The sequence below is a fragment of the Sus scrofa genome, chromosome 13 (assembly GCF_000003025.6).
Source record: "Sus scrofa isolate TJ Tabasco breed Duroc chromosome 13, Sscrofa11.1, whole genome shotgun sequence".
NCBI lineage: Eukaryota > Metazoa > Chordata > Mammalia > Artiodactyla > Suidae > Sus > Sus scrofa.
The window spans coordinates 158,080,044-158,096,386 of record NC_010455.5 but is presented as its reverse complement, the minus strand read 5'-3'; the positions used below and the strand labels follow the sequence as shown (position 1 = coordinate 158,096,386).

Sequence of the window (16,343 nt, the reverse complement as noted above, 5' to 3'; positions counted from 1 at the left end):
AGCCTTAAAAAAAGCAAAATAAATAAATATATAAATAAAAAGCAAAAAAAAAGAAGCAAAAGTGAATGTTTCATGTTTTTTAGTTTTATAAGACCAGCATTTGATTTTGAAAATGCCTCTGTTGATACTATATAGATAGATATTAAAATAAATTAGAATTGCTTATGAATGATTATTTAGTAGAAATATTAGTCCACGTATCACTAAATGTTAACTGGACTATTTCTGAATGATTAGTAGCTTCTCATTTCAATGGTGGTATCTTTTAAACACATCAAACAAGTGGAATGTGTCAAAGTGGCGCTTTTTATTTCAAAGAGGAAAGTAAGTTACAATGTTGGGGGGTAGTTTGGTGGAATTGAAGAAATACTACTATCTTCTTACAGCATGAAAGAAGGGGAGGGGATATAAGTGATGCTTTTTTTCCACAAAGACATTAAAAATTCCTTGCTCTTGTATGGCAACTTGCACCCAAGGAATTTCCACTCATCACTTTACGCTCATGAATTCACTAACATGCCCATTGCACATCTGTGAAAAATAGACTTCAATACTGTTTTACAGGTGAGGAGAATCATCATACTGTAATTGGTAGCAGAACAGGAATAGGATAGAAAGACAAATTTCAAAATACAGTTTTTGGCGAGCAGAATAATGGCCCTTAAAGATTGCCCACTTCCTCATTTCCAGAACCTGTGAACATGTTAGGCTCTATGACAAAGAGAATTAAGCTGCAGATACTAATAAAGTTGTTGATCTATTTACCTTAAAATAGAGAGAGCATCCTGGCTTATCCAGGTGGATTCAACATAATCACAGAGACCCTTAAAAATGGAAGAGGGAGGCAGATGAGATCAGAACCATATGGTGTGAGTAGAGCTTGATCCAGTGTTGTTGGATTTTTTAAATTGAAGTATAGTTGATTTACAATATTAAATTAGTTTCAGGTGTATAGCACAGTGATTCAGTATTTTATAGATGATAGGCCATTAAAAGTTATTATAAAATAATGGCTATAATTCTCTTTGCTGCACAGTAGATCTTTGTTGCCTATTTTATATCTACTAGTCTGTATCTCTTAATCCCATACCACAATTTCGCCCCTTCTCCTTCCTCTTTGGTAACCACTAGTTTGTTCTCTATGTCTGTGAGTCTGTTTCTGTTTTGTGCATACATTTATTTGTATTACTGTTTAGATTTCAAGGTAGAAGAGGAATATGGGTACCTCTGTAAGCTGCAAAAAGCAGAGAAAGAGATTCTTCCTTCAGAGCCTCCAGAAGGGAAGGCCCACCACCTTCACTTTATCTAGAGGGACCTACACTAGGCTTTGGACATAGAGAACTGTAAGATAATAAAGTTGTAACGTTTTAACCCACCAAGCTTGTGGTGATTTGTTATGGCAGCTATTGAAAACTAATAGACAGCTACCTAATCATTTAAGAGTCATTACTACAACCAAAATAATTAAGAAAGATTATAAATAAGCAAATTAAGTGTTGCAGGATTCTCATACAGAGAGATGGGACACCGAGGCTTTTTGCCAGGAAGTAGTGTTTATTCGTGTCGGCACTGGCTCAGCAGATTCACATCCAAAGGCTGAGCCCTGAACACAGTGGGGCGCTTTCTTATATACCCTCTGTTATTTCCTTTTTAAATTTTGGTCCCTTTGTCCCCCTTATAAGGTAACATACATTCTCTAAATTCTGGGTGGATGGTCTATGTTACAAAGTTGCACATGGATACTGATTATGTCTTGCTGCCACAGAGTTACGCATGGGCACACAGATGCTGGTTATGCCACATTGCCTTCCCTTTGTTCTGGGAGGGCCCTTACCACATAAGCAAACAAAGATAATATTTAATTTGGAAATGCAAGTCCATTTTGAAGTAATAAAAATAGAAACACACAGATTCTTTGGCATGAGAAAGATGGGAAAGGAACTATCTAAGAGGAATTCTTTTTCCCTCTTCCACTAGAATACTAGAAGAGAAAAGAGACAAATAAAAAAGAACATATTGATCTAAATGATAAGGTAAGAGTTCTGAAACTGCTACTTGGTATAGCTTTCCAGGAGAAGTTTGGGAATCTTTTGTGCTTAGCAATCTTTAAGACACACTGTGATCTGTGTCATCTACCATGGATGGTTTAGATATATACTAGCCTGATGACAAGGGCCTAGATTAGATAATCTCTCACAGCCTCCTCCAGCCTAAACATTCTACACACACTTGACTATTCAATTCAGTGCCATAAATATATACTGCCTGTCTACTCAAGGTAGGTCATTCTACTATGAATAAGCAAAGAATAAGACATAAACTCTGAATTTAAGAAGTTCATAATTTAATAGTGAACAACCAACAAGGTTAAACAACCAACCATATTCAAGCTAGACAATGAAAAGAATCATAAGGGATGGCTAAGTGATGTGCTGATCAAAAGTCATTACATATCTAAAAATCAATGCCAAAAACCCAATGCATTCTTATTGATTACAAAACAAACAACAATAACATTGGTCACCACTTCAGATTTCCAGGGCATCAATTTATTACAATAAGGATTTATCCTGTATTTCCTATAAAAACTAAATTTTTTCCCATAAAAAAAAACTGTATAAGGAAAGTAAAAAAAGTAAAAAAAAAAAAAAAAGAGAGAATTCTTTTTTAATGTAGAATTTCAGCTAAAAATGCAGAAGAAAGGACAGAATTAGAGTCTGTGCAGTATACATCTAGGGTGTAAGATTGCCATTTTACAACCCCTATATGAAATAATGCATCTGGGCAATGATCATCAATAGACGTTAAAACCATTAAGTGCAAATTTGATGATGAATTTTATAGTGGAGGGATCAGGCTGAGGTGGGTTAAACATACCAGTCTTAACCTCATAAAGTACAACACTAGCCATTATGTACCTCTTTTCCGTGTTATTAGGAAATAAAGTTCCATCTGTAAAGTATTATTTCCCCCCTAAAGCTGAATCCAACTCTAATATAGACTCCAAATCTAAATACCTTTCATAGGAAATACAGAGATTGAGGAGCCAGTTCAAAAATGATTAGAAGCAACCATTAAATACAAACCGAATGTGCAATCCAGTTTCCCCAGCAAATCAATAACATTTAAAAAGGGAAGGGAGAGAGGATGGTTACAGAATGAAAGCAATTTATGAGATACAATAACCAAAGCTAACATGCAGACCAAGTAGGGTCCTGATTCAAAAAGGCAGCAACTCTAAGAAGGCATTCTTAAAGATCACCAGAGAAATTTAAACATGGACAAGTTATAAAACAATATCATGGGATTATTGTTACGAGAAAAACAAGGCAGTACTAAAAATATTTACCTGTTAGAACACATGCTGAAGTATTCACAGGTTTTACAAATATTATATCTAGTAATGCTTTAAAACATCCCCAAATGTCTGTGAAGAATACATGGAAAGAGATCAGCAAAACAGAGATATGTATTCCAGTTGCATGATGGGACATAAGGTTTCCCTCTATATGTTTGAATGTTTTTCATAATAAACATTTTAAGGTATGAAAATAATTGTAAACAAATAAAAGGGTACCTAGTCTATTCAATCATCCCTCATCACTGAACTAGTGAAAGACTGGTATATTTGTGCTAGAAATTTTCTTTATGGTTTTCTACACATAATTTTCATTAGCAATCTGACTTCTGTCACTTTAAGATTGAATGCCTTCCACCTCATAAGGAAAGGATGTTTACTACTGACCAAATTCTCCATCTATATAACCAAGGATAAAAAAATTATCATAAATAAAATACTACTTCTAATGCTCAATAAGCAAAGAAGCCGTAGATCTCTTTCTATTTATGTGAGGTAAGTATATAGCTTCCAGTCACTTTTTATACTAAAGGGTAAATACCATGGGGGGATATTTGCAAGTTTTCAAATTCCTTATGGTTTATATGGTCCAGGTTAGTGTTGTTACATTTGTCAAAATGCCTAATTCTCAAATTTTTGGGGGGAGGGGTAACAAAATGTGATGTGTTTGCTTTAAAGTGCTTAATCTTATGTAATATCTAGTCTAAACATTTATAATTGATAATGTTACTCTTTTGCCTAAAGTAAAAGAGAGACTTCCCCATGAGGAACAAAGGGCTACAGGGCAAAGCAGATTTATCTTCAACATTGTTACATGTATGTGTGAATTTCAGATCTGGTCTTCAGTAGTTCAAGTTATAGGATTAAATTTTGGAAGTTCATGGAAAGGCTTTTTAGTGATAACCCTAGCAGTGGACGAAAATACAAATCTCATGCTGTTCAGGAAGCTTTTGATAGCATTCTAAATAGATGATCCCTTTAAAAAAATGTTATGCTTTAAAAACATTTTATTTGCAGGTAATTTTTCTGGAGAAGGCTTAAAGGTGCCCATATCCTCAAATTACATTTGAATGTGATTAAAAGTATTTTCAGGAGCTTCCATTGTGGCTTAGCAGAAATGAATCTGACTAGCATCCATGAAGATGCAGTTTTGATCCCTGGCCTTGCTCAGTGGGTTAGGGATCCTGAGCTTAAAGATCCTGTGGCTACAGCTCTGATTCGACCCCTAGCCTGGGAACCTCTATATGCCATGGGTTCGGCCCTATAGAGACACATACACACACACACACACACAAAGTATTTTCAAAGAAATGTAAAATTTTATAACACAGAAAAATTTTAATCTTTTGTCTGAAATACCCTAAAATGTTTAAAAATGTAATACATTGTCTTTTCTTTTTAAAGGCAGCTTGTCCTGAAGAGACACCTAGAAAGCTGTAGTTGATATTTTCTACCAGAAGAAAGTAAAGACACAAGGGAGAAAAATTAATCCGCATAAATAAGCTATGTTACAGAGATTTAAGCCCAGGTATTTTAGCTAATTTTTTACCTAGGCAAGTTTAGTAATATGGTCAGAGACTTCAGGTATAATGAAAATGAAGTTGATTATTTCTGCAGTGCATGCAAAATATGCATTGTATATTTTTCGATGTAAAAAATTGTGCCATGGGTTACAACATTTAGGAAAATGTTTTGTAATTATGGCATTTGGTTTGGCTGAGGGTATAGAAAAATTGTTTTACATTTTGAGGAGTTCCCACTGTGGCACTGTAAGTTAAGGATCTGGCAATGTCTCTGCAGTGGCTCAGGTTGCTGCTGAGGTGCAGGTTTGATCCCCCATCAGTGTAGTGGATTAAGGATCCCATGTTGACACAGCTGTGGTGTGGTTTGGATTTGATCCCTGGCCTGGGAACTTCCATATGCCATGAGCGAAGCTCAAAAAAAACCCCCAAAAAATTAAAAAAAAAAAGTATCATAAAACACTCATTACCTTTTAACTCTTCCTCCTATGCCTGAAACCCAAATATCTTACCTACTATGGCCTCAGTGTATTTCCCTTCTGCAGGAAGAGGAAAGTACTGGTTTGGTGATAAGTTGCTGCCATATCCCAGCAGAAAACCTTCCAATTTTACATTAGGATGTGGACGCAGGAACTTCAGGAAGATGGAGTCACTTGTGGTATTAATGTGGACTTTGAGGTTTGGCTTTTTACCTAAAGATGAAAAAGAAAATATAGTCAGCTGTAACTTCACCTCTTAAGCATCTCAAGATAAATTTGGAGCAAAGGTAGCTACTGTATAGCTACTCAAGATCACAACACATCCAGCTAAATAACTAAAATACAGGTAATTTTGAGATCAAAGAAAACAGACGTAATAACATTTAAGGCAATCTAGAATACAAAGTAAAATCTTATGGTTTAATATTTGGTAGTTTATTATTGAGCAGGTAAATGGGATTTAAGGCTATTTGGGCTATCAAAATTGGTCCGAACTTTCATTTTATACACACTGGGAATGGTGAAGGGATCTGAAATGTCTTATTGGTAAGTTTAATTACTGCGCTTTGAAACCCCCAGCCTCCTCAGTGTTGGTCTCCACCTGCACCCCCACAGGGCTTAGTGATTAACGGAGTAGAAACGGTAGGGAAGTGGGTAGGTTTTGGCTGAGGGGTAACTGAAATAGTAAAATAGGGAATTCTGAAAGGAGCAGTGTTGAGAGGAAAGATGATTAGTTCTATTTGGAGTTCACTGGGTCAATGAGACAACTAGATGGAGATGGCTAACAGAAGCTGACCATCTAAACGTAATGCTCAGAAATGGGATCCAGATCCATCCAGGTGGGTGTCATTAGTTTGTAAATGATCATTGGATGAACTTCCTCAGAGGGTCTGCAGAATAAGGAGAGAAACCCTATATTTTCAAGGCATCATCATTGTTATTTTTAACTATGTAGGCCACAGGGGCAAACAGTCACAGTCACTGAAGGTCTTGACAAGCAATGAGGAAACAACACTGTCTTTTGTCTTTGAGGCTGGAAGGAACTGGATTCAAACCACAGCTCTGCCACACATTTGTCGGTATGCCTCCAGCTACTCACTGAAGTGTGCTTGAGACTTGTTTCCTGATTTGTAAATTACGGGTAATGGATAACAATGTTAATTCTGACAGGTTGTTTACAAAAGTTAATGCATATGGCACCATCTCAAAGCTCAGTAATTGGTTACTTAATCAGGCCCACCCATAACCCTTTAGCCATAATTCAGAAATCCAGAAAAAAGCTTTGTAAGAATTTCATAAGTTTATATCAAACTAACTAGGCAACAAAATTCAATCTGAACTGTTATGGTGCCACTTAGTCTTTCTTTAATCTCACCGAATAGTCAGTGTGACTTATTTACATGTTTAATCATAGTTTAAGTAAGGGGTTCTGATCAAGACTCCACTGAAGATTCCTTAATACATGGTCTAGGCATCCTAGTACATTTCTGAAATCTAAAGATTTTCTAAATTCAAAAACACATCTGGCCCCAAAAATTTTAGATAAGAGATTGTGGACCCCAATTTATTTCTTCATTTAACAAGGATTTCATATTTTTAAAGTATTTTACCTGTGGGGAAGATTATACTTACTAACTTAATAATTCACATTTTATTTCTCATTAATCAAAGACATACTGTATATATACCAGTCAGCAGCTATGAACAGTATGGGCATCCCAAAGCCATCACGCTAAATTTATACCATTCCAGTTGAAAATCATCCAGTACCACCTTGATACAGCCATAAAGAAGGATTCCATTGGGGCTTTGAAAAAAATAAAGACAATCCTGACTTGGATACCAGGCTGTGGAAACCACACTCTCACCTCAGCAGCTGGTACTATGATTTCAAGGTATGTATATAGTACTTTGTACTTTCCAAAGAATTTTATGAAGTTCCTGTGAACTTCTTGACGGTCTGGTTGTGTTTCCTACACTTGTGGCAAAATTGAAGTCCAGAGATACTGAGTGGCTTATCCAAAATCAAAGGAAAACTCTACCAAGCTCATGTAGTCCAGTTCTCTTATAGCACAAGTGATTAAATGAGGGCAGACACACCTCTGACACTCTGCAGCTTAAGTACAGGGTCAAAACTGAATCTTAGGTTCTCACTAGGCTGGACTTTGTCTGGGGTAAGGAGCAACTAACCCCAGACTGCAATGCTCAAAATGATGTTAAATGCTAGTATTTTTTTCCTAACTTCATCAGATCGATCTATCTACTATCTATCTATCTATCTATCTATCTATCTATCTATCTATCTATCTATCCATCTGTCTAATCACCTTAGCAAAATCATAGATAGGTAGGTAGATAGATAATCTCACAAATATAACACAGATTTTGGCCAAGCCAATTTTCTTCTTAGTTATGTGCCTGGATTAAACCTACAGTTACCCATCTTGCTCAATGGACAGGAACGACTATAAATCAAGCACATATTCTGCTACCTTAGAAAGTTGTAAGGTCTGATAATAAATCAAAACACAGATGGCCATTTCTAACACCTTGTTGGGAGGAAGAGATTAGGAATCAGTGTACTTAGGCTGTACTCTTGTCAAGAGCTAAGAGTCACAGCATCATCACATTAGACCTTCCCTCACAGATTGTGGCCTAATGTACCACATTATTCCTCCTCTTGGAAAGTGGAAAGCTTGGCTGCACTAACTGAGAAAGAGGAAAGCTGTAAACAGAATTACTGACTAACAAAAGTGGAAGTGTTCTTGCTTCCTCTGCCTGGAAATTTCATGACTCCTGTCTTTCTTTTGCTAAATGTATCAACATCATGCAACTTTTGGAATAAATTAACATTTATCTGATCTACTTTATCTGAAATTCCAACTCATAATACTCTCTAGAGCTAAATTTTACAAAGTCCTGGAAAAGAGTAAAGCACACAAACTAGTCTTTTCTCAAAACAGAGTCACACATTTAATAGTATTTTGAGACTATACCCCAGTTCCTTATTGGAGCTAGGAACTCAGAGCCCTTCATTATCTTGCCACTTATGCTTTCTCTTGTTACTTTTCAACATCTCTCATATCTCTTTGGCCAGAATAAATCTCCTCACATTCTGCAGTGCATACAGGCCCTGGCCCTACACCCATGTTCACATTTGTCACCCAGCATGGATTTCCAGGACATCCCTTCGCTCACTCAGTTATGATCCCATTGACCCTGTCAGAGATCAGCAAAATGCTTAAGTAGTTTTTTTCATCCTTTTCATCTGAATAAGTTTGTCAAGTGACCCTTTAAATGAATGTTTGAACTAGGATTCAATTTTATATACTTAATTTTCCCAGTAATTTAGGGTACATGTCAGTGCATCCTATAGTAATTTTTCATCTTTGATAAGTTTCTCTTCACTCGAAGTAATTCTGAACTTAAAGGTTTGGAAGACTAGTCATGTAATTACAGTTATATTTCAATAGATAGTATTGAAGACCTCAAGTGAATGACTTGAGGTACAGAAAATTTAAAACAATTACAACATGATTCCAGATATAAGTGATATGGTGTTTGTCTTTCTCTTTCTGACTTACTTCACTCAGTATGAGAGTTTCTATTTCCATCCATGTTGCTGCAAATGGCATTATTTCATTCTTTTTTATGGCTGAGTAGCCAAGGAGGAGGGGGAGGGGGAGGGAGTGGGTTGGATGAGGTGCTTGGGGTTAATAGATGCAGACTATTGCCTTTGGAACGTATTGGGAATGAGATCCTATGGTCACTTCTGATGGAGAATGATAATGTAAGGAAAAAATGTATACATGTATGTGTAACTGGGTCACCATGCTCTACAGTAGAAAATTGACAGAACACTGTAAACCAGCTATAATGGAAAAAAATAAATATCATTAAAAAATTACAACCTGATACAAGCTTAACTAGGAAAATATTCATAAGTAAAGTAGCATATATATCACCCAGAAAAGCCCAAGAGTACAGACAAATGAGTCCTGGAAGAACACTTTATTGTATCCTGTATGAGAAACAAAACATAACCAATCAAGAGTGACAGAAGTGGGAATTCCCATCGTGGCTCAATGGAATCTTATTAGCATCCATGAGGACACAGGTTAAATCCCTGGCCTTGCTCAGTGGGTTAAGGATGTGGCATTGCATGAGCTGTGGTGTAGGGCGTAGGCGCAGCTTGGATCTGATGTTGCTGTGGCTGTGATGTAGGGTGGCAGCTACAACTCTGATTGGGCCCTGAGCCTGGGATTGGGCCCTGAGCCTGGGAACCTCCTTATGCCTGGATGCATCCCTTAAAAAAAAAAAAAAAAAAAAAAAAAAAAAAAAAAAAAAGGAGTGAGAGGAGGTGGGATTAAAATGGCAGAATAGAAGGATTGGAGCACAACTTCTCTCCTAAAAACAGCAAAATACACAACTAAAGGCTGAGCAATCTTCAACCAAATGGACTGGAAACTTTCAAAAACATACCCTACTCCAGAAGACAAAGAGGAGGCCACATCAAGAGGTAGGAGGGGCAATTACATGATATGAGCAACCCCATACCTTCTGGATGGGAAGCTCCACAGACTGGAAAGTAACTATATCATAGAGAGTCATCTACAGGAGTGAGAGTTCTGAGCCCCACATCAAACCTCCACATGTGGGGATCTGGCACTGGGAGAAAGAGCCCCCTGAGCATCTGGCTTTGAAGGCGAGTGGGGCTTGTGTGCAGGAGCTCCATGGGACTGGGGGAAATGGAGATCCCATTCTTAAAAGGCAAACACAGACGTTCACGTGCACTGGATCCCAGGGCAAAGCAAAGTCTCCATAGGAATCTGGGTCAGATCTGACTGCAGTCCGTGGAGGACCTCTTGGGAAAACAGGGGTGAATGTGGCTTGTTGTGGGGGAAGAACAATGGAAGCAAAACTCTTGGGAAGATTCATCAATGTGCCTTTCTCTTGAGGTGGCCATTTTGGGAAAATCTGGCCCCACCATCAGTCAGCACTGATTAGCCCCAGGCCAAACAACAATCCAGGTGGGATAACAGCACCACCCAGCAGTAAACAGGCTGCCTAAAGACCCCTCAGGCACAGAGTTGCCTCTAATCCCATCCAGAGACTAAGCCCCACCCACCAGAGGGATTAGAATCGGCTCCACCTACCAGTGGGCAAACACCAGCCCCTCCCATCAGGAAGCCTCCAGCAAGCGCCCATACCAACTTCAGCCACAAGGGGGGCAGACACCAGAAGTAAGAGAGGATACAACCCTATTACCTGCAAAAAAGGTCACCACACCAAAAGCCTATAAAAATGAAAAGACAGAGAACTAAAACTCAGATGAGGGAGAAAGAAAAACCTCAGAAAATCAACTAAGTGATGAGGAGATTATCAGCCTTCCAGGAAAAAGACTTTACACTGTTGATGCCTAAGATGACGCAAGATATTGGAAATAAACTGGAGGCAAAGATGTATAAATTACAGGAAACATTGAGCAAAGAGATACAAAAGATATAAAACTTAAGAAGAGATGCAAAATACAATAACCAAAATAAAAAATTCAATAGAAGCAGCTAACAGCAGAATACAGGAGGCAGAAGAACGAATAAGCGAGGTGGAGGACAGATTAGTAGAAATTACGGATGCAGAACAGAAAAAAGAAAAAAGATTGAAAACAAATGAGGAGAGTCTCAGAGAACTCTGGGACAATGTTAAACGCACCAACATCCATATTATAGGGGTGCCAGAAGGAGAAGAGAGAGAGAAGGGGACAGAAAAAAATATTCCAAGAGATAATAGCCAAAAAACATCCCTAACATGGGAAAGGATCCACTCACTCAAATCCAGGAAACACAACGAGTACCACATAAAATAAACCCAAGGAGGAACACCCCAAGACACATATTAATCAAAATGACCAAAATTAAAGACAAAGAGAAAATCTTGAAAGCAGCTAGGGAAAAGAAACAAATAACATACAAGGGAACCCCAATAAGGTTATTGGCAGATTTTTCAGCAGAAATACTGCAGGCAAGAAGGAAGTGGCATGATATGCTTAAAAGTGATGAAAGGAAAAAACCTCCAACCAAGATTACTTTACCCAGCAAGGCTCTCATTCAGATTTGAAGGAGAAATCAAAACCTTCACAGATAAGCAAAAGCTGAGAGAATTCAGCAACACTAAACCAGCCTTACAACAAATACTAAAGGAACTTCTCTAGGCAGAAAAGAAAAGACAGCAACAGGAAACAAAAATACAACAAATGACAAGGCTCACCAGTACAGGTATATATATATATATATAATATATGTATTATATAGCAAAGATATGAAATCATCCACACACAATTATGCCACCAAATTCCGAAATCATGAGACGAGGAGGGTACAAATGCAAGACACTGGAGATGAACTTGCAATTAAGAGAACAACAACTTAAAACAATCTCATATACATATAGTCTCTTATATCAAAACTTCAGAATAACTGCAAACAAAAATCTACAAATGATACACAAACAAATAAGAAAAATCAACTCAAATACAACACTAAAGATAGTCATCAAACCAGAAGAGGAGAGAATAAGAGAAGAAGGGAAGAAAAAAGAGCAACAAAAACAAATCCAAAGCAATTAATAAAATGGCAATAAGAACATATATATCAATAATTACCTTAAATGTTAATGGACTCAACGCCCCAACCAAAAGACATAGACTGGCTGAATGGATACAAAAACAAGACCCATATATATGCTGTCTTGAAGAGATCCACTTCACTTCTAGGGACACATACAGATTGAAGGTAGAGGATGGAAGAAAATATTCAATGCAAACGGGGATCAAAAGAAAGCTGGAGTAGCAATACTCATATCAGACAAAATAGACTTTAAAATGAAGAATATTTTAAGGGACAAAGAAGGTCATTACACAATGATCAAGGATCAATCCAAGAAGATATAACAATTTTAAATATCTACACATCCAACATAGGTTCACTACAATATATAAGGCAACTGCTAACAACCTTAAAAGGACAAATTGACAACAACACAATCATAGTGGGGGACTTTAACACCCCACTGACAGCAATGGACAGATCATCCAGACAGAAAATCAATAAGGAAACACAGGTCTTGAATGAAGCATTAAACCATATGGACTTAAGAGATATTTATAGGACATTCCATCCAAAAGCAACAGAATACACATTCTTCTCAAGTGCACATGAACAGTCTCTAAGATTGATCACATCCTGGGCTATAAACCCAACCTCAGTAAATTTAAGAAAATTGAAATCACATCAAGCATCTTTTCCAGCCACAACACTATACAACTGGAAATCAACAACAAGAAAAAAAACTGCAAAAAACACAAACATGTGGAGACTAAACAACATGCTATGAAACAACCAATGGGTCACTGAAGAAATCAAAGAGGAAATTAAAAAATACCTAGCAGCAAATGACAGCAAAGATACGACACTTCAAAACCTATGGGATGTGGCAAAAGCCATTCTAAGAGGAAAGTTTACAGCAATACAAGCCTAACTCAGGAAACAAGAAAAAGCTCAAATAAACAAGCTAACTTTACAATGAAAGCAGCTCGAGAGAGAAGAACAGACAAGACTAAAGTTATTAGAAGGGAAGAAATCATAAAGATCAGAGCAGAAACCAATGAAATAGAAACAAAGAAAACCGTAGAAAAGATCAATGAAACGAAAAGCTGGCTCTTTGAAAAGATCAACAAAATTGATAAACCCCTAGCCAGACTTAATCAAGAAAAAAAGAGAGAGGACTCAAATCAATAAAATTAGAAATGAAAAAGTAGAAGTAACAACGGACATCACAGAAATACGACGAATTGGAGAAAATCTTTGCAGGTGAATCGACTGACAAGGGATTAATCTCCACAAATTATTACCTCCTTCTGCAGCTCCATACCAAAAAAACAAATAACCCCATCAAAAAATGGGCAGAAGATCTAAACAGACAGTTCTCCAAAGAAGACATACAGATGGCCAAGAAACACACGAAAAGATCTTCAACATCACTCATTATTAGAGAGATGCAAATCAAAACCACTATGAGGTACCACCTTACACTAGCCAGAATGGCCATCCTCAAAAAGGCTACAAACAGTAAGTGCTGGAGAGGGTGTGGAGAAAAGGGAAATCTACTACACTGTTAGTGGGATTGTAAATTGGTGCAACCACTGTGGAAAACAGTATGGAGATTCCTCAGAAAACTAAACATAGAACTACCATTTGATTCAGCAATCCCATTCCTGGCCATCTACCCAGAGAAAACCATGACTCGCAAAGACACATGTACTCCGATGTTCATTGCAGCACTATTTGCAATAGCCAAGACATGGAAACAACCTCAATGTCCATCAACAGAGGAGTGGATCAAGAAGAGTTGATACTTATACACAATTTAGCAACATGGATGGACCTAGAAACTATCATGCTAAGTGAAGTCAGCCGTACAATGAGACACCAACATCAAATGATTTCACTGACATGTGGCATCTGAAAAAAGGACAGACTGAGCTTCTTTGCAGAACAGATGCTGACTCACAGACATTGAAAAACTTATGGTCTCCAGAGGAGACAGTTTGGGGTGGGGGGATATGCTTGGGTTGTGGGTTGGAAATCCTATAAAATTGGATTGTGATGATCATTATACAGCTACAGATGTGATAAATTCATCTGAGTAATAAAAAAAACAAAAAGGAGTGAGAGAAGTGAAGAATGTTAGCATTTTCAGAAAGCAATATGAGAATGGCTGAGAAAAAAAAATCTCATGTTGGCAAAATAGAACTTTGGATCTATGACAGTTGTTTCTAATCCTCTGTTTGCAATACCCTAGGGTATCTTTAAATGTTTCAAAGGGTGTTGTGAAATGCTAAAAGAAAAAAATGCCTTTCAAAACAAAATTAGAATTAATCCCCTTTTAATTTTTAAAAGGAAATACATGCCCTGTGGCATTGGAAACAGTGAGGAAGGTACAAGATGAGAAAATCCGACAAACGTTAAAGCCATACAAGTCCATAACTCTCTAGATTGATCAGCCAGAGGAGGCAGGTTGCTATTGCTTAGGCACAGGTGATGAGCAGACATTTAATTCTGACCCCAGAATTCTGAGTAGCTATGGTCAGTTTCAATAAAACTCTGCAAAGCCACATAGCCCAAACACAAGGTACCTAGTTAAGCCAGCTAAACTGTCCTGAATATCCAGTCACTGATCTGTGAGAGTTACCATCACAAACCATTCATTACGAAGAATTCTTACATGCTTAATCTCTCTTTAAGGTTATCCTAATACGTTCCAAAATATTTCAGAATACTGTCTAAATTGGTCAAGTAGATAAAATCACTTTGGGAAAAAAATGCAAAATACAAAAAAAAAATTCTAAGTAAAAGATAAAATAAAAAAATCTATTATTATACTGGCAATAATTACCTTAGCCTAATAAGCTTTCAATGTCTAAAACACTAAATGGCAAGTTTGGGAATAGTCGGATCAGCAATTATTTCCATAAGATATTAAGTAAAAGAATAGCTATAAGTGTGATGTCATTAAAATAATGACTCAATTGTTTTGGGATTAAAAGAATAAATCCTATTCTTACCAATAGTATGTTCCTCTCTCCCTCTCTCTCTTTTTTTAAAACACATCCTATTTATACTGTCAAAATGTATACTTGTTCACTTATTTAGTTATTAAAAGATCAAATTTTTTAAGGCATAAAAATAATTAAACCAATTCCCATCAGTTCAAATATGGCATTTGAAGTATATTTTAAAAACGTATAAATTAGACTTGATCAAATTTTAGTCTTGGGCTTTAAAAGGACTAAAAAGAAGAAGAAAAGTCTACGTATAGTTTGGCAGAAAATATTTGCCATGCATTTATCTATTAAAGGACTTGTATCCAGGGTATTTAGAAAAATGTTTCTACTCAATAGGACAACAAAAAATTTAAGAATAAAGGGCAAAAAATTTGAATGGATCCCTCAGTAAAGGTGATATATGATAGCCAACAAGCACACAAAAAATGCTCAACATCCAGGGTTGTTGGATGTCTTCTGTAAAGAATCAATAGTAAATATTTTAGACTTTGCAGGCCAGATGTTGTCTACCTCAACAATTCAACTCTGCCACTGCAGTGCAAGAGCAGCTATAGATGTTATGTAAACAAATGTACTTTTCTCTGTTCCAATAAAACTATACTTATTAAAAAAGGCAGTTGGTTGGCTGTTTAGGGTTCATCCACTCATGATCATTATCCTTAGTCTTCAGGGAAATGCAAGTTAAAACGACAGTGAGATACCATACACATAAGAATGACTGAGATTAAAAAGATTGTTAGTAACAATAGTTAGAGAGAATTTAGAGCAACTGGAGCCCTCATATATTTTGAATGTGAATGTTAAATATTTCATAAACTTTCCCCATTTGTGAAAACTATTGGTCCAGCTGCAAAATAACCCATCAATTTAATTCCTAGGTATTTACCCAGGAGAAATGAAAATATAAGTCCATGCAAAGACTTGCATGCAGATATTCAAAGAAGCACCAAACTGGAAACAACCCAAATGTCCATCAGCAGTTGACTAGATAAACAAATTATGGCTTATCCATACAATAGGACCCTGACTCAGCAATTAAACAGAACAGAACAGAACAGCATTTCGACATGGTTGAATCTCCCTGGCGTGCCTTCATGCCACTGTAGAATGAGCCATATTGTCCTCATCTTTGTTATCACCTTATATAGACTCTCCTGACAGAAGTTCATTCAAGCATCTTGGCATTACAGCACTGGTGAAAGTAGAGTTTTTTGTTTTTTGTTTTTTTTCCCAAAGAAATTAAGTACTTTAATAAGATCTTATTGCTATTATGAGTTTATGTGTTAAAGATGTAATTTGACCATAGTTCTCTTATTCTGAAGTCACTGTGACTGCTTTTATATCAGATACTTTCCATATACAAA

The 16,343-nt window shown here is 36.8% G+C and overlaps 1 protein-coding gene across 50 annotated transcripts in view; it reads right to left on the bottom strand.

Annotated features, from left to right (window-relative positions):
* ABI3BP (ABI family member 3 binding protein) overlaps window positions 1-16,343 on the bottom strand; it is a 277,390-nt gene that overhangs the window by 194,707 nt on the left and 66,340 nt on the right. For all 50 annotated transcript variants that reach the window (XM_021070523.1, XM_021070517.1, XM_021070524.1 and 47 more), the window contains exon 2: window positions 5,391-5,570. In XM_021070523.1, the coding sequence (XP_020926182.1) occupies window positions 5,391-5,570 (180 nt within the window). The remainder of the gene's footprint in view (window positions 1-5,390; window positions 5,571-16,343) is intronic.